The sequence below is a fragment of the Python bivittatus genome, unplaced genomic scaffold (assembly GCF_059951505.1).
Source record: "Python bivittatus isolate LINGU-HERP-01145 unplaced genomic scaffold, Pbiv_v1 ctg000840_np1212, whole genome shotgun sequence".
In the NCBI taxonomy this organism is placed as follows: Eukaryota; Metazoa; Chordata; class Lepidosauria; order Squamata; family Pythonidae; genus Python; species Python bivittatus.
In genome coordinates, this window is record NW_028277113.1 from 39,926,494 (window position 1) to 39,946,627 (window position 20,134).

Consider the following 20,134-nt stretch of genomic DNA (forward strand, 5'->3'; position numbering starts at 1 on the left):
GACATTAAGGAAATACGAAGCATGTGAATCTTCAGGAAGAAATCACTGAATCGCTGTATCAGTTTCTCATCTGTTTAAAGTTACAACTGAAGGCAGATCACTCTTATTTGGATGCACTTTACACATAAGAAATGGAGGTATTGATCTTTACCAATTATTCCAAATTAAAACAGGGCATCAACATTTGCTCAGAATACATGTAAGCATTTTGATAGTTTGCAAAGTAGTTGCAAAAACTTTTAAGTGCAATTATTTGCTGTTCTCTGTTTACACTGAGTTGTTTCCTTTCAAATTATTAAAAATAGCATATATTTAATCTCATGCCCCTACTAAACATCAAGAATCTTTATCTCTTTCTTTCTTTTTATTAATACGTAAAAAAACTGCTGGGTGCAAGAATCTATCTGCCTAAGACTGTGGCAGTTCTTGATTTTTTTGCATTGGAATATGGATCCATTATTCATTACAACCCAGGAATCTTATAAAATGAATCTATAGCCAGAGCAATGTGCAAAGGTGAAGTATTTGACACTTTCCATTACACAAATGAAAACAGAAGGCAAAGTGTCTAACTATTAGAATAAAAATAAAAACCCAAGAGGAAAAAAAAAAGATTACAGGGAAATGCAAAATAATAATTATAATTATAATAATAATAAACTGATTTGTGCACCAGTTTTGCTAACCCATAGTAATAAATATGTCTCACTAGACTACATGAGAACAAATTAATTCCCTTTAATGTCCACTATTTAGCAGCTGTTGAATGTTCAGGGATGCAAAAGGCACACCTTTATCCTTCCATTATGTACAAAAGGGTCTGCTCAACACCCAAAATTATCTGCATAGTAATAACTGTTTTTCTCCTACTATTTACAGAAGGAAGGAAGGAAGGAAGGAAGGAAGGAAGGAAGGAAGGAAGGAAGGAAGGAAGGAAGGAAGGAAGGAAGGAAGGAAGGAAGGAAGGAAGGAAGGAAGGAAGGAAGGAAGGAAGGAAGGAAGGAAGGAAGGAAGGACTTAGTGCAATAAAAAATTAAAAATGGTGGATTGTGAGTTAGTTTCAGGCTTCTAGCATACTTCTACATTTTGTTGAACCAGTCAGCACTACATTTTAGGTCTCCAACCGTTAATAAATTGCAGTATTTTTTTAACTTGTAGTTTGCTGAGTTTGAAGTCCTCAGAAAGGATCTCTTCATTGAGCTGGACAAGCAAGCTGCCATCAATTTTTTCAGTAACAAAAAATGTTATGACATCCTCGGATAAGCCTATAAATCGCAGAGATTTCGATACTTCCTCAATGGAAAGCCCAGACAGATCTACAGGTGGCTGCCAAGGTGAACCATCACCACAAGATCTTGGTGCTAGCTGAAGATGAAGGGGTGATGAGAAAGGGTAAGAAACTGAGAAAATGTCTTGCATGCTTTTTTTACCCAGATACTGGTCTTCAGAAAGATCTGGAGAGCTCCTATGAGGATCTTCCTCGGCACCATCTATTCTGAGAGACACAGGACACAAGTCAAGGCCTGGCTTCTCCTCCACCATCTTTGGTGCACGAGGGGGTAAGGCAGGGCATGAAAGTGACTGCAATGTGCCACTTACTGCCAAACTTTTTTCATCAGTATACTCAAGAGAGTAACTTGCTGACTTTGGGCAACTGGGCACTGTGCATCCTAGCTCAGTTGTAGCTGGCAGTACATCCCCTGCAGAGACTTCACTCCTGTCCAAATCAAATGTAAAAGGTGCTGGGCAGCTTCTCTTTGGTGTACTGGGAGCCTTCTGCCTTGGATAGCTATAACTTCTGCTCGGATCTAACAGAAACTCACTCCTCTTAAGGCCTTCAGCAGCTCCAGAAAAATGATTTGGCCATGATAGTCTAGAGGACAAAGCATCAGCAGAAGGGCTTCCCAAAGGCAATTTGTTGCCAAGCTCTTGCAGGTCAGTTTTCACCATGCCACATGGATAGCAAGCAACAGGAATAATTTCGGAAGAGTTTTCAGCGTCTCCTTCTGTAGCACTGCTTTGAGATTATTAAAAAAGAGGAGAGAGAGAGAATTAGTATACAGGTTTCGTAGTTAGTAGTCATTTTAGAATTCTGTTGTTTTATACAGTACCTGACTATTGAAAAGCAATATCTATACTCCCATTATATAGACTTTTTTCAGACAGGACAAATTTAAGTAAAGGAATTAAACAACTTTTCCTAGTGAAGTAGTCAACTTTCTTGGCAATTATTTTCCTCTTATTTGTATTAGGTTGTATATGATGGGTAAATATATATGTCAAATATGCAATTCATCTTATAGAAAATGTAACCCTCATCCATACTCAAGCCTACTAGATTGCATCATTTTCTGCAATCTAGTTACTCTGCCTTCTGAGGTTGGAATGACATCTATTTCTGCATAAGCAAAAGTCTATACTCTAATAGACTTTCTGCATGCCAATAAAGCTATTCAGGTCCATGGCATTACATATTAGTCTCTCTTTCCAGGGGAAAATATGTCAGGGCAATCAACTATATATTTTGAACTTCAGGATTGAAAACCAGTATCTGATTATTTCATAAGAAATAGATTTCAAATCCCCCAAACTTTAACATAGTAGATGTTAATCTAAATCAGCCTTTGCCAATCACAGATGTGCTAGCCTACATCCCCCTTCATTCTCAGTCAGCATCTACAAAGGCAATATAGGCTAAACAATACAGGTAGTCCTTGATTAACAACCATTTGTTCAGTGACCATTCAAAGTTATGACAGTGCTGAGGAAGGAGACTTACGACCGGTCCTCGAAGTTGTGGCCGTCGCAGTGTCCCTGCAGTCATGTGATCATGATTTGGGCACTTGGCATCCAGTTTGCAATTATGACAGTTGTAGCGTCCCACAGTCACATGATCGCCATTTGCAACCCTCACTGCTGGCTTCCAAAATGCAAAATCAACAAGGACGCCAGCAAGAGGTTACAAATGACAATCATGTGACATTACAGTTAATGACCTGTGGGATTCACTTAATGACTGCAACTGGAACTGCCATCGTAAGTAAGCACAGTCACATGATGATGTGCTTAAAACTGTGTCACTTAGTGACAGAGTTCCTGGTTCCAACTACCATTGCTAACGAAGCACTACCTGTATATGACTTGTAGTCCAACACTTCTGGAAGGGTCCAGTTTGGTGATGACTGATGAGGGTAGGTGTTGTTCTCAAATTTACTCAGATGTTTTTGCCATATGTAAGTGTGCATCTTATGTACTACATAGCAATGGAGGATATAAGGATTTTGGCTTACATTGTCAAGCTATGCAACTCAGTCTTGTTTGTTCTGAGTGGCTGGAAGCTCTCCAAGGTCTTAGAAGTCTTTTCTCAATCCTGCTGCCTATGATCCTTATCAGTGTCAGTGCCAAGAATGGAGTTGACAAAATATATGTTTTCCAACAGTATGGTCTTGCATTTTTCTTAGAGTTACAACCAAAACATACCCACTGTGTGAACTAATTTTCATAGCACAGTACAAATCCCAAATTTGTAGTTTCATGAGATCTTCCCTAATGAATCAAAACAAAGTTGAACAGACTTCAGCCTAGAAATCTGCTTTATTCGGTTACACAAACATTGACTTCTGGTTCCTCACTGCTCAGGTTTCATCATTACAAAAAAATGATCTCTGGTGTGGGACAGTCTTTTGGTTGTTGTTGCTGTTGCTGGCTTACTACAAATCATCCAAAGATCTACAAATAGATTCCAATCTATTGGCTACTACAAGTAAACACTGATCATAGTAGCCCATCATTATTTTTATCTTTAGGATAAAATGAAAAATACAGTCTATTGATAATATAAGATGCCAGAATACATAATTACTACAATTGTTTTATCTATACTTGACACATATAAATTTTGCATGGATCTGTTTACATGAATAAGTTTGGGAGGATTTGAACAGAAAGCTGGATTCAGTGGTCTAAATGGCCCCTTCCAACTCGCTGATTCTGTATTGTTCGGTTATTGCAACCATCCATTCTCTATTAATTCATTATTTATTACTCCAATTTTCTGCTAGTTGTCCATGCGGAGGGGGAGATCTCTGTTTACTTCTCCTCACAGCAACAATCCTGTGAACTAGCCTAGGCTGAGAGATAATGAACTCCACAATCAAGTGGGATCTGCACTTGTGCTTTCCCAGTCCAGCACTTGAACTGTACATCATTAGCATAAAATAAGGCTGACTTTGAAAAGGAAGCACTCAATACTTACACATTGTGCAATCCTGATGAATAGTACGAAAGAGTTGGACTAGGAGAACGAGTTTGCTGCCGCACCGGTTTGCTCATCCGCGGAGGAATAGAAGGGCTGGTGGATGTTGGCTTTGAATTGCGCGGTGGGACAGGAGGAGCATTCAGGAGTCTACATTCTTCTCTGACCTAGATGGAAATCAAGCATAATTGTGATGTAGCATCTCATGCAGGTAATTAACTATCCTGAAAGCTAATAATCAATATTATTAATAGGAGTGAAACAAGGGTAAAAAAAGAATGATTTATCTAAGGCCCGTCAGGGAAAGAGTTTCTAAAACAGAAGTGGAATATGAGAACTTGCAGCTCATATTCTTAGATATCACATCATAACAGATCTGTAACCTTTGAAGAAATAATCTGAGAAACCAGGTGAATATTACTGCTACAGTTAGAGGCGACTGATCTGAATCCCAGGTTAAGGGACCAAAAACAAAAAACAAAAAACAGAAGCCCTTCAAGGCCAACCTTCCCATCAGGCAGACAGGAAGTGACAGTATCAGCAGTAGCCTTCAGTTGTTCTTCCTGACCATCACAGGCCATTTCTTCTTTTGGAGAACACAATTGAGTGTTCCTGTCCTGCACTCCTTTAACTAGCACACTCTTTGAAGTTAGGATGCCACATGTTAACAAATTAATTGTCCTCCCAGATTTGGATGGACTGTAATTTGCATCTTTGACAAATTCATGTTACCTAAGAGATGATCTTTGCACTGACAATGTAAGGTTCTGTCCTTCCATTCTTTTTTTTAAGTAGATCCACATTTGTTTTTTTAAAAACAAGGATTTTATATGTTACTTATGTATCACCAGCAGAGGGCAGATGGTAGCTGCTGAAGGATGACCGGCTAAAAAAGCTAGTACAGATGCTATTACCACCAGCAAGCTGCTCAAATGAATGGGCTATTTACAACTCTTGAGGGGGAGATTTCAACAAAAGACAACCTGCTCTCCCCACTTTAAAATAAATTGTGAAATTTTATCTCCAAAGACATTTCAAGGTTTTCTCTCAGAAGAACAGGAAATCATTCACAAAGCATTTAAAAGCATACAGTAACTGATGTAGGTCCGTCAAATGGAAAAAGCAATATCTAGATACATTTCAGTTTGGTTTCAGGCCTGACTCTAGAACAGAAACTTCCTGGATGATGAAATATTCTTGCTCAGATGAAATCCAGTTTAGACAACTGCTACGTGCTGTATGTAGGGCTGTCTTTAAAAACAGTTCAGAAGCTGTAATTGACCCACAGAATAATTGTTAGATTAGTAATTAAAACAGGGCAGTTTGACCATATTACACTGAGGTTTTGTCAGCTGCATTGCCTCCAATCCTCTTTCTAGGAGCCAATTTAAAATCCCAGTTTTAATGTTTAAGTCCTAAATATACTAAAACCTGGTAATTTAAAAATGCCTTCTCCCTTGTGGATCTCCCCAAAACTTATATTCTTTTTCAGAAATCATATTCTGAGCAGCCCTGCTAAAAGGAGTAAAAAGTATACCTTCCGCAGAAAGAGCCTTTTGGATAGTGGAAACCTATTATGGAACAGTCATCTTTGTACAGCTTTTTTGGCATTAGATGAAAATATTTTCTATTCACCCATGATTTCTAAACATATGTTGGCAGGGCGTTTGAAAATCTGATGTATTATCTACTCCCTAGTAGATTTTACATTGCCTTTGATATTATGATGTTATGTTCCATTTTTTAAAATTACGTAAACTGTTTTATAGTGTAAATGGCCTGTGGAAGTTTTGTACCGAGACAGCATATAAATGTTGCAAATAAGTGAATAATAAAAGTTATTTATTATCTGTCACAATTTATAGGATGATGAAAAAGAAGCTGTGTCTATAAGAAATGTCCTGAAGTAATTAAAGGCATTGACTGGAATTCTCCCTCCAAATTATGCTTTCAGAATCTGTAAGAGTTAGTAATCAATAAAAAAAAATCTGCTTAATTATTGTCACTCACTGAAAAACAGGTGCTATCTCTTAAATACTTTAAACTCTCACATTACTATTTTCATCCTACGTTCAGTTTAATTCTACTACTTGAATAATTAACACTTCTGCTTTTTTAACTCCCCCTTCTCCCCCCCCCCCACAAAAATTACATACAAAGCCTCCTCAGATGCAATTCTAATCATACCGGTCCTTGAAACAAAGTATTATTCTAAATATTTGAAGTTTGCAGCCTTTAAAAAAAAAAATTAACCTCCCCCCCCCCATCTGATCCATCTGCCAAGGTAACTTGCCATCACTTAAGTTCTCCTACTTTATCCTAGTCCTGCCTCAGGAGCATTAGAATGCTTCTAAGCTGGTAGCCTTTTATTCTTGGAAGACCATCTTCATTTAACATTCTTGTTTTACAAAGATGACAAAAATAACTCTGTACGGACAAGAAGAGCACATTTTTCCATAAATGCTTTTCCATTTTTATAGCATTTTATAGTGTGAGGTTTCACATAAATGGACAAAATGCTCCACAGGAGGAAAAAAAATACTCCTACTCTTTAGAATAAATCCCTGACCTCCAGAACAATTTAGACAAGTATAAATTTTTATGAAGCACTAAGAATTCAAAGAAGTGCTTAATCATTATTTCTCAAAGACAAAGGGAAAAAAACTCTAAACTATTTGCAATACCTCTCAGTTTAAAACTCAATTATATTACTACAACTTGCCATTGTGTAACACAAATTAATCCCCCCCCCTTATGAAAAATAAGTGTTCCACATATATAGCAGGAACTTCTCCACCCACCTTGGGAATAAAGCAAAGTGCCAGGAACTTACCGCTTCCGATTTAGGAGGCACAGGTGGTGGAGGTAGGGAAACTTCTGAGGATTTTGCTGTTGTAATTATAGGTCCAGGTGCTGGCAGAGAAGATGTACCACCCTTGGACCGGAAAGAACTCCTGTAGTTGTCACATTTGTTCTTTTCACTCTGTGAGCGAGTAAGAGGCTGATCATTCACTTTCCCACCCCCTTTGTCCAACCATAGTTCTTCATATGGAAGTTCCAGTTTAGGAGGTAAACAGAGTGTTTCTTCACTAATTTCAGGGAAAAGGTAGTTACTGCTTCCATCACCAGAATCTTGCAAAGCATCATGAGAGGATAAAGCCCACTCATTACACAAGTCCCTGCAATCATGAAGGTTCACCTCACTATTTCCATGGAGGTTGTTTCCATAAACACACACTGAGAGACGGTGGAAAGACTGGGTCAACTCGTCCCGAGCATAACTGAGAGAGTTTGGCACATGATTGTGGCTGGTGGGTCGATTTTTTTGTGGGCTTTTGCAGTCTTCATTCCAGTCAGCTTTTACATCTCTCACAGCACGAGAATATTCATCAATATCAAACTGCTCTTGACAGAGGCCGAACCAGTGCTTCACAAAGGCTTCATGCCATGCCTCTCCTTTCACAAGACTTTCTGGAAGAGTAAACTTTGGAAGAGCCAAATGCAAAGGAAAGTGCATTGGAATAATTTTATTACTATGTAGTGCGCAGCAAACCACAACTGTCTTGGTTTGAATATTAACAAATTTGTAACGGTGCCCTTCACGGACAAAATGCAAGTCATAAGGATTCCGTGGGGGAGGGCTTGGCACATTCACATTCACTGGGAGCCGTGTCTTCTCAACAATGTTACGGATGGTATGCTCACCTTCTTGCATTTGCAGCTCTAAGGGACTACGTGTGCTGAATCTCCCTTTACACTGGAAAGGCAGGCTAATGCTCTCATTGGTCCTATGATTCATACATATCAGGCAAGGCATTTTGCCTTTGCCAAATTTGCTAATGGAATTGAGTTTTCCAATTTTCTTGAAGATGGTATTGAGCCGTGACTTTTCCTTTGAAGATTTTGCATATAGGATTTCCGCTTGCCCCATTAATGTGAGCTCATCTCCTGTGCAAAGCGTAATATTATAAACCTCTGTGTCTTCATTGCATTCTCCTGAAGCCACCTAGAAAACATAGCATTCAAAATTAAAATAGCATATCAAATTCTGAACTGAGGGGATAAACCCAACAACTCTGAACAGTAGAATTTGTATAACTTCTTCAACCTGGTATTCTTCATATATGTTAGACTACAACTCCCATCCAGCCCATGAATAGTACCAAAGTGAGAAAGATTGCTCTAGAATGTCCACATGACTGATTACCATTCTACAACCACCTTACCTTCTTTTGTGAAACTGTATATTAAGAGTAACAAAATATTGAGAACTTGTCAGACAAAAATCAATAATCTCTCTAGGCTATACAGCCTAAGAACAGCAAATGTCTGAATCATGTAGGAACCTACAACCTTATACAACTAGGCTTGCTCACGAGCACTGAGGTATGATTAGGAGATACTTTGCTATTCTACTATAGTTCAATGCTATATTTGACTAACTGTAATATTTGCAGTGTAGTTATTCCTGGTTTTCCCCCCTTTCGCTCTCTCTTCTGTATTTAACAATAAAAGAAAGAGCATGAATGTGGATATCCAGAAATTTTAACTTTCAGCTCCTCAAAGCCCCAGCCAGCAAGGTTAATGGATTTAGACTGTAGAAGTTGTGGACTACAACATTTGGAGAACAACAGATTTCTAAATCCTGGCATACAAAAATATAGAACCAATAACGTTCCCTGGTAGATTCCTGCTTCAGGAAATATAGTCCAGCAGTACAATGACCAAAGACTATTTCTTTCTTTTTTTCCTTTGACCAACGAAATTAAATACTAATAGATTATAGAAGTCCCATCGACGAAGACACTATGAAGTTCAGGAACTACTTTTGTTTCCCAGCCTAGAAAACAGGGCACAACTATACTGATAAAAAGGTTGGCCAAACAGCTTGCTATGTGGCTGATCACCCAGAGATAATCACTTCTTATTCCATGAAAACAGCCAGCTGGCAAACTCTGTGATTGAAGCATGAGTCTTATATGATCAAAAGTGAATTATGCCTAGTACTCAGATTAGATTGCCTAACCTGTACCTCCATAGTTCATATTTGCAACTTGAAATAAAAGTTGGTATTTTTATTTCTGATCTGCAGTGTTATTAAAAAAAAAAAAGTAGACCAGAGTTAGCAATTGCTAAAACATAATGAATCTGCTAAGTAAGGAGATGCCATATTTCTGCACAAAAATGTATCAGCTTTTTAAAACAGACAGATCTTTTACCACATACATATTTCTGTGGCTGAGTTATGTATAACCTAAGGTTCCAATCTAAGGATTAGCCTGAGAAAGAACCACCCCTTCCAGTCATACTGGAAATTGCACAAAGGGAATGCAAAAGTGGAACAAACCTAACAGGTATGCCTGGGCATCCTCAATATCCACATAATTCCATATAATAATGGTAATTCCATGCAACGAATCTAGGAAAGTCTACAGCCTTCTGATTATGATTTTAGGACACAGAAGGCAGCATCTTATATCCCTCATCCCTTGAAAAATAATTTCTGGATCTTAATATTCACTGTTCTAAAAAATGACTCAATACACAAAAGAAGCAAACATGTAGTGGAATCCTATGCATAAGCTTAGTCAGAAGGAAGACCCATTGGGATTTTGCCTCAACTAAATGGTTTAGCATTGCCGCCTTAATTTACTTTTTTTGTATAAAAATATACAAACATAAAAAATAGTTAATGTGTTTGGCAAAGGATCCATTGTAACTTGAGCATTGGAAAGGAAATAATATCTGTGTTTCAAGCTAAACACTTTGTTATGCACAGCTTATCAAGCTAATACCTCAGTTGCAGAATTTCCTGAGAGGAAGTTATTCAAATAGTGCGTTATCTCAATACAGCTAATCCAGGAAACTATCAAAATCTAATGGTACATGATGGTTATTCAAAATTCAGACCAAATGGCATGATTATAATGCATCATTAATATTAATAGACATCAGATTTCTTATCAATGAAGATCTGAATCCTCTGCTCTATATTTCTCCTGCTCCCATCAAAGCTCTGAAAGCAGCTTCACACAGGAGATCTCTACTCTGTGATGTTTCTTCTCCAAGGACAATCTGCATATCGTATGGGGCAACCTATGTATGTTCACATAGCTATGAAAGAACAAGTACATGTATTTTATTTTACAAAACACATTTTTGTATACTGCTTCACTACAAAAAAACTATACTGTATTTTAAAAAGTCAGTGAAATTATCTAGTTTTAATTTTAATGGAGATAATAAGCACTTTCCTGAAACAGAGGCAAATCACCTTAATAACCAAAAGCAAACATGAGAAATAGCAATTCTCATGTATGAATTTGGATCCACACAAAAGTCTTAGCCAAAAAAATAATCCTTTTGTTGCCATATTGGACAGCTTCTAGTCTCTTGTTTTCTAAAATGTTTAGTAAAAGAACTTAATGATGAACTAAGATTGGGGCCCCTTGCTGTTTTGGAAGTTTGTGGCAATAAAATAATGGTTTGGTTAATTGAAGGTATTTGCCTTTAGGGACTTGAAAGTTTACGTTAAGCACTATATGAGCTTGTATTTAGTTAAACTGCAACTTTGTTTTTATTTATAGGAGAAACTTGTTGAAGAATTAACTTCTGAATTAGAAAATTGGAGCCATCTTCTTAGGCCCTTGTGGACAAAAAGTGCCATTGTATAACTTGTAATCCATATGTTATCTTTTTAGTAAAAGGAAGCGTAATGGATTTTCTCATTAACTCAAATGATACTGTATCATGGACTTATCAAGTCCATAATTCCTACTGTCTAGCTTTGGATTTGGACACTTATACTAGAGCAAGTATGAAAAGACTGTGACTCTCCAGGCATTGCTGGACTACACCTAGGAACATAAAATAATTTGTCTGTGAGTAGATTTGAGTTAACTCCAGGAAGAATCCATGACAGGGTAAATATGAGCCATACATGAATTCAAACTAACATTAATCTTTCCTTTCAAGGAAACAAATACTGTGCAGAGAAATGGGGAAATTGTACTTTCTTTTTGAAATGTACAAAGTAATTTTGAGATCTCTTTCAATATCTATACTTAAAGCAGTGCCAAATTCTTTGTGGAAAGACCTCTCCCATGTATGGTAATATTGTAATTCCAGAAGTGCCAAGGGAGGCAAAACATGATTTCTGACCATATTCTTAGGATGACTACAATGAGTTTCTTTTACAAGATCTCACACATCCAGCTTATGGAGCAAGACTTGCAGATCAAAATATAGATAGGTTTGAGCCCAAGCACCTTTTCCTTTTAACAGCTAATCACTAGTTTTAATCTTATCCCCAACTTCTGCCACTTAGAATAATTCACTAATTAATTCACTGCTTCAGATGTGCTATCCTATTTCTATGAGTAATATTTTTCACTGATACTGCTTCATCTGCTTCTTTATCTTTTTGAAATGCCCCCAACTTCCCACCAGGTAAGAAAGATCTCAGTATGCTTCTATATGGCATCCAAGAGTCATCCATGAAGTTTGTGACACTTGAAGAAAATCCTTAATTCACTCACCATTTGGCTTCTTTACATGTAGCTGATCTCCTGACATTCTTTATAGGTAATTCTAAATAACATTCTCCTGCAAAGGGCTTGCTATCTTGCCAGATCTAATATTACTTTCATTTACATCCTTTGCTCTTTTGATTCCTGGTCAATAATATCTAAGCAAGCATTCTTAGAATCACTGCATTTGTTCAAGATGGAGTAATGTGTTAAATAAGGAAAGTTCACTCTCTGTTTCTGTAGCTCCCGATTATCCACAATCAGCGATTCTCAGGAAGATTTAGTGTGACAAGTATTTTATAGGCATTGTCCTACTTTATGTAATACTGTAGCCTTGAGAAATGGACTGTATATACACACTGAGAAAAATAAAGAAGCAAAAGGCCTAAAGTTATTATTGCAATTGATCATAACTGCTTGCTCAAATTCATGAGATTCTGTGTCCAAAAAAGGAAATGGTTCAGCACTGGTCCAGGTATTAACCTTTTCTCAAGAGGAGATCTGCAATATTAAGCAATTGTCATGTTGAAAGGAGTAATCACTAGAAACAACCAGGGTCAAACTATTGTTAGTAATCATGGAGATGATGTACATATTTTGGGGCCTTATTTTCCAAATTACAATATGAATACAACATCTAGCCTTTAATATTTTGTCTACATTTATCATAGTCTTTCTCCCTAGTAGCAGATACTCCTTTATTTCCTGGCTACAGTCACTACCTCTACATTTTTGATCATAGGAAGATAAATATGTTACTATGTCACCTTTGTCTGCCTATTTACACCAAGTTGGCATGTACACTGACGATGATATCATCATCATCATCATCATCATCATCATCATCATCATCATCATCATCATCTTCAGCAACATACAGCTCTTGTACTCTTTCACTTTCAACAAGGGTTTCTTTACATTTTCCTCTGTTCCAGTCATCAAAGTGGTATCATCAGCATATCTGAGTTTACTAATCTTCCTGCCAGCAATTTAAATTTGTTCTAGGGTTTTTCATGATATATTCTGGAAATAAATTAAATAAGGTGACAGTATGGAACTGTATCATATTCCTTTCCCTATTCTAAACCATTTATAGTTGCTCTGTTTTCTGTTCTGCTGCTTCCTGGCCATTACATAAATTATTTAATTAGTAGGTGAGGTGGTCTGATACACCCATGGTTTTAAGAGCTATTCACAATTTGGTGTGATATAGATAGTCAAAAGCCTTAATACAATAAAAAAGAAAAGGTGCCATTACTTCACTACTTACTTTATGCTATTCATCAGATGTTAGGGATGTGATTTTAGATGGCTCTACATTTTCAGAATCTATCTTTTTCATCTGACATTTCTCATTCTATGTATTGTGAAAATCAGGATAACAAAATCTTGAGCAAGATCTTAATAGCATGAGAGATAGGGGCAACTGCTTGGTTGTTTTATTTTTGTTTTTTGGTACTGGAATATAAATTGATTTGGCCACCATGGCATTTTCCAACACTTGCTTTCAGATCACAAGCAGCACTTTAACTGCATCATTTTGCAAGGTTGTAAACAGTTCTGATACTACATCAAATCCTGCAGCTTTGTTTGTAGGAATAATTTCTAGGGTCACATTACTTCCCATATTGTCTAGCTCTACTTCAACACTTTTATGTATCATGTATTTGTGATCCTTTTTGTACAGTTCATCTATATATTTGCACTATCTTGCCTTTATATCTTCCTTCTGCAAGTAGATCTTTGTCTTTTATCATGCCAACCTTTGTATAAAAATTTCCCTTGATTTCTCTATTTTTTAAAAAATAAATACCTTTTCCTTCCAATTTGCTTATCCTTAGTTTCTTCATATTGCTTATTTAGATACAGCTTCTTGTTTCTTCTTGTTTTTCTCAGGAACTCAGCATTTAGTTGAGCAAACTCTTTTGGTGTTGTATTTTGCTATTTGTCTTTCTTCAGCTATTTTCAGTGAATCAGAAGACAGCCATTTCTTCTTTTGCTTTTTGGGATATTTTTGTTTGCTTTAATGATATCATGAATTTCAGGCCACAGATCTTCAGGCATCCTATTATCAAATGAATCTATTTAATCTATTTTGTAAAGATTCTTAAATAATTTTGGGATAAATGATTAAATATTAGTGTTAGGAGATATGCTAGTGTTCCAGAAAGTACACAGAAAGTAGATTGGGATCTAGTGTGAGAACATCAGGTTATTTTTAGTACAACGGTGAAGGATTTCAGACTCCCAACTGCATAATAATAGAAATGATAAAATAGCTCCCTTGCCATCTCAAATTATGCAGCTGAACAAAAGGAAGCCTGGGGAACCAGGAATGGATTTTTATATGCATGAATAATGAGCTCCATTCAATGGAGTATTCAAAACAAATTGTTAGGCTCATAGGTCTTTCATTCTAAGTGTAATTCTTATACTGATCCTAGCTGGTGGAACTTGAGAATCTAGTAAGGAGATAAATAGATCTCACAAGCTTGAAGTCATCCTACTACTGCAGAAATATACCCATCCTGGTCTACATAACTTCCTGGAAAGCCTGTCCAGATATAAAAAACCCATTATCCCTTAATTAGAAACTCTATTGTTTTTAGGCAGTGGAAGCTGAACTGGAGCTTTCAAACAAAGCCCTCTTTTATTGAAGGAGTTGGAAAGCATGGAGGCTTCGTTTAGCATTGCATGTGTACATTTGCTATCTTCATCCATTGAACTGAGACAGGTTTTCTGCAATTCACAGGAGACTAAAATCAAGGAAGGCAGGAAAGCATATGACTATATTGATATGAAGCTTACTTGTCAGGGTCAAATATTGGAGAAAGAATAGAGAAATATTTCATGCAGTTCTGCAGTTCAGGATAATTCAGTGAAATCAACTAATAATAGATGAAAAGATCAACAAGAAGTAATTTTTCATGCAAAACTTTTATCTCATACTAACTTAAGGTGTTTTAATTGGGGTTTAACTGGTTTTTTATTGTCACTGTAGTATTGTAAACCACTTTGGCTAAAAAATCAGGATGAGATGCAAAACCCATAATCATTGCTTACCAAGTTCAGTATAGTAAGATCTACTTAATTTAGTTTAGCACTTATTCATTTTTAACACAATGATTTCTGATCAACATAAACGCTAATGTCTTATGTTTTGCTCTCTGATCTCGATCAAGACTTTTTAAGTATCTTCAAATCAACAGGCTCAAAATTCTCCATTGGATCCAACTATTGATACAGTAATATAAATCCGTTTTACTAAAACATAATAGTGCCCTAGAAATCAGTGGTCAGCTGATTTAATAAGTAATAAGCCAGTTTATTACTCCCTGTTTTTTAAAAAAACTGCTTTAGAAATAGTTTGAGCTAATTCCTGGAGAATCTGCCTTTCAAGAACTATAAATTATGACAGTTAAGCAGATCTTTGAATTTAGAGGCAAAATTTCTCCAAGTAGCAAAATATTGGTGTGAAACAAAAAGATCTTGTGATTTCCAAGAAACACTTTGCTAGCCATGTAGTTAGATGCTAATTTTATTTTATTTTATACAGTCTGTTACACCTATTTGCCATAAGTCACACTCTTAGACATTGGAATCATTAGAACAATTAAGGCAACACCCATAAATTTGTTTGAGGGCTTTTTTTCTGGTTATTTTAGGTTTTAGTCTCTGGATTCCCTGCCATCTCTTTCTATGTTCTACCTAAATTTTTGCACCATTATTGTTATACTATTAATATTCAGTTTGGAAATACCTGTAGAGTTTAGTGATTTACTGATCTTATATCCTGTTATAGCCATCCATACTTATGACTGGTTAGTCATTTTTAGCATTATCTAAATTTGAAATATAAATAAATAAATAAATAAAATTATATATAGTTTTTATATTGTATAACAGTATACTAATTACATAGATCTATGTGGCATTGCATTCATAGTTGATTTTGTAATTCTAATTATATTTATAATCTTAAATGGTATTGGTATTATGTTTTTACACTTGTGCTAGTATTTTAAATTTTAGTTATTCTTATGGTATGCAGATTAGACTACAGTATCAGCACAATGGGATGGCTTTTAGTATTGAATGTAAATTTTGTTGGTCAATGATGATGATGATGATGATGATGCTTCAATAAATACAATATCTGGAATATTTTGCTGGCCCTTGTTAAAATTAGACTATCCAACCAGATGGATCATGATCTGTTCCAGCAAGATAATCCTTGTTTATTTTCAGGATATTATTTAGTGAGTGTTTTGACTGGTCAGAATCTGGACCTGGATATCCATGGTTCATATTTAATTCCAAAATAGGCATACCATTTCTGGGCTGTAACAATCCCAATGACCACTACTAGATGGAAGCAAAGTACAGATAGTCCTCACTTAACTTTGGTAACTGGGACCGGCAATTCTGTCGCTGAGCGACGAGGTCATAAAAAGTGACATCACATGATTGTGTCAACTTATGATTGCAGCTGCAGCAGTTCCAGTTGCCATTGTTAGACAAATCCTGCCCCAGCCAGCTTCTCCACTGACTTTGCTTGTCGGAAGCCAGCAGTGAAGGTTGCAAATGGTGATCACATGACCATGGGACACTGTGACCATTGTAATTTTTGAGTCGGTTGCCAAATGCCTGAATTGAGATCATGTGATCATGGGGATGCTGCGATGGCCACAACTCTGAGGAACAGTAGTAAGGCCCCTCATTCAACACCATCACAACTTCAAACAGTTGCTGAACGAGTGGTTGCTGAACAAGAACCACCTTTATCTCTTTTTGCATCTCTTTTTGCATCTCTTTGCTGCAATCTATTGATTGCCTGGAATTTTATTGCTGAGATATGGTATACTTATTCAGGTAGTAAACCTAAAGATTATCAGATGTTCCTGGATTGTAATCTCTATAGTGGTCACAAATAATGTGAGCTGAAATCCAACAAGAGTAGGAGAGCCACAATAAAGCTTAAATAAATATACATATGACTTTATGGTAGTATTTCCATTTCTAGGAGCTTCTGATATAGAAAATGGAGGGCAAAAATAGATACTATATTTCTTAGAATCAGAGATTAATGTGTCAGAGGATCACACCTCTGCAGTACTAACCATCTCCTGACATGTGAGCAACAAGGCAGAAATTTCACAAGCAATTATAACTTCATAAACTATAGACTACAATGTTTTGCATCAGGTGTAGAATTAAAATACATTAATTTGTGTTAGTACAGACATAATCCAAAGGGACCTTGGATTACATCAAGTGCTAACAGGAGATGTAACGACTCTTAGCTGATACAATTCAGAAAAAACAGATAACTGAAGCAAGATATGAAAGCTGAACTTTCTTATTTTGTACTCAAAACCATGTGTAGAAAACTGAAGAACTGAATCTCTAAAGAACACGGATTAATCCAATTCTATACATTATTCGATTTTTTAAAATTTAGAATCTGTTACTTTTGAAGCCCGGCTTCAGTGGCACATTGAATACATCAACATACAACTTTTGTAGCACAAGAAAGCTGCTAAGTCTTTTGTGAGATGGGCAGTTATATAAATTGTTAAAATAAATGAATAAAATAATGTTTTATGTCTCTAAAACTTCCACTGAAGTTGGAATTAGACTTCTCTCTCTCTCTCTCCATGGAAATTACTGAAGTTTGTTAAATGTATCAAGATCATTCCATCCTACAAGACTGGTAGCAGAAAAGGGCACATTCTGCAGACTGTACCCATGAATCTGTGAGTCGTTTCCCTGTTTCATACTGCTTGCTTTTTGCACTTAAACCTACAAGAGCTGTTTTTGTTTCCATACACATTTTATTTTTCTTTGATTCCATATAGATTTAAAATCAAAGCATTACTAGTATTTTACTTTTCTAGAAATGTTGATTATTCTCAGCCATCTGAGTTGAAAAGTAGATATTAGTAACACCATTACAGTTTATATTGTCTTTATGTGGCCTAAGACATATCAAAGAGAGTGAATGAAACAGCTGCTCCTTTACCAAATAAAATCTAAGGGGTCAGAGGTGAGGGAGGGGGTGCACAACAAAAGAATCTCTGTCTAAAATTTGGAGGCAGTATTCCAGTTGAATACTGGAAAAGAATACTGCTGACTGGAGGTGATTCCCTCCTTGAAAAGGCCTTCATATCTTGCAAGATTAATAACCCTTAACTCCAGGCTAAGCAAAATGTACACAACTAAATTGCTGTCAAAAGTGAACAGATTAAGACAGGACAACAATCCCAAATTACTTTTTCCACAATATAGAATTGCTCAATTGCAATGTTTAAAAAAATGGCTTAACCGTAAACCATTCAATTAGAGATAAACATTTGTTTAGGGGCTACCTTAACGTTGAATGTTATTTCCTCCATGACGTAAACTCGTTCAGGAAATGCTTTAGCCACCTCCTCCACACTGTTAAAATACTGCACTGGCTCCTTAATATCACGGTCTTGTTCCAGCAGCTTAAACTGCCCTGAAAACAGATGATAAATAGAAGAGCAGTAAGATATTTATATTGGATTGCAGTTTCTGTGCCAAGTGCTAACACACTCCCTACTCTATTTAAGTTGGTCAGTTTTCTCCAATTATTAACAGTTAGGCAGTGGAAGAAAAGATTGCACACATTTTTACAAACCTGAAAAGGAAAGAGCTACCAAGCTTGGCTAAACCGGAATTAGAAGAATGTGTGGGGGCTGATGTGAGATTTAATAGGATTTACAGGCAGACTTTCTGGAAGTCAACTGAAAGTACTAATACATTCTCAGGATGGAACTACACACAAGCTTCTGTATGCTTAAAGTTTTTCATCATAGTAGTAGTATACTTCAAATTTAAAAACAGGAACTCAGTTTATAGAAAAAGTTTCACTTAAAAAAAAAGAGGAGGGCAATTATAGATGTTTAATAACTAAACAGCATCTGTTGACCAGTTAATAAAGCAAGTTTCCAAGAATCCTTTTAGAGTCATAAACAAAAGTTCCCATATTTTTCTCTTCTGGTGGAATTCCTTATGTTGATTCAGGCTTGACCAGAGAAAGGAACATTCCAGAAGAAAACAGGAATGTTCCACAAATAGAAAAAAAACACCCTTACAATTCTACATTGAAAAAAGATTCCAATTTTAATAGAAAGCTCACAAAATAGATTCAGTGGCAAATCTTGTCTACCTTCCCTTGGAAACTGATATGTGTGGCATGTCTAAGAATCTTAGTAACATGATTTTTAGGGAAAGTAAACATTTATTGGATAAGGATAAATAACTGATAGATAAGGATTTATTTATTATATGTAATTATTTCAGTGGAATGCACTGAATTCTGTATCTATTAGTTATTTAAAACTTATTTCCATGTGCTAATCTTTCACAGTTATTAGCTTCATTTGGGCAAAGGTCTCATCACACCAGAAGAAAAGCTTAAATGTGCTTATTCAGTTAGTGTAATAGTATTTCTTAAAGGCAACTTGTCTGAAATGCATATTATTTAAAATGTTACATATATATATGTATATCCATACACATAACATGCTATTCCATTTTGAGATAAGCAACAGTGTAAGGGCACAGAAAAGGAGTATGAAATAGTAAGCCAAAATAATTAAAAGAATGAGATAAGAAAAGGAAACTTACCTAAAACTAGCTTTCAGCAAGATCATTCATTATCTCTCTCCAGACCTTTCTGTGTTTGCAACCATACTTGCTTCCACCATATCCATATTCCACACCATGCACGGCCTTTTGTTCTTTAAGCTTCTCACCTCTCTTTTTTTCAGGATATCACCAACTCCATCCAACCACAACATTCTGAGTCTTCCCCATTCATTCTTCTTTCATAACAATTTAGATCCTCATTCATTCTCTCTATGTGAATAAACTACCCTGATACACTTCTTTCATTTTGGTCACTCAGTCTGTGTGAGTGGTCATAAGTACCAGTATATTCTTGACCCTCCCTCCCAACCAACCATTCTTCTTAAGCTTGACAGAAGCAGTTCCATATAACAAAGTAGACAGTATCATGCTCTTATATAGTCATTTTCACTTCTTTTATCAAACATTCATTTCTTGCAACAGATCACATACTATCCACATCCTTTCTACCAACACATCTTAAAATTTCTCCACTCTTTACTAAAGATGAGTAAAGATACACAGATTAATCTTATTGCTCTGGCTTTTTCCCATGCATACAAAATTATATGTACATTCATGTGCTGAACAAACATACTTCTAATGTCACCGCAAACATTCCTTATACATCTGCCCAGAAATACACCATACAACCAAAGGGACATCACAGAACCTTCTCTTTCTTCCTGCTCAATGT

General features: G+C 36.2%; 1 protein-coding gene across 2 annotated transcripts in view; it reads right to left on the reverse strand.

Moving 5' to 3' along the window:
• Positions 1 to 951: 951 nt before the first annotated feature.
• GAREM1 (GRB2 associated regulator of MAPK1 subtype 1) overlaps positions 952 to 20,134 on the reverse strand; it is a 90,952-nt gene continuing 71,769 nt past the window's right edge. The window contains exons 3-6 of one of the 2 annotated variants that reach the window (XM_007435451.4): positions 18,153 to 18,283; positions 7,089 to 8,261; positions 4,256 to 4,422; positions 952 to 2,014 (exon numbers count right to left, since the gene is read on the reverse strand). In XM_007435451.4, the coding sequence (XP_007435513.1) occupies positions 1,105 to 2,014; positions 4,256 to 4,422; positions 7,089 to 8,261; positions 18,153 to 18,283 (2,381 nt within the window). In that variant the 3' untranslated portion in view covers positions 952 to 1,104. Of the gene's footprint in view, positions 2,018 to 4,255; positions 4,423 to 7,088; positions 8,262 to 18,152; positions 18,284 to 20,134 lie in introns of both variants that reach the window. The other variant, XM_015889321.3, reaches the window with a different exon arrangement.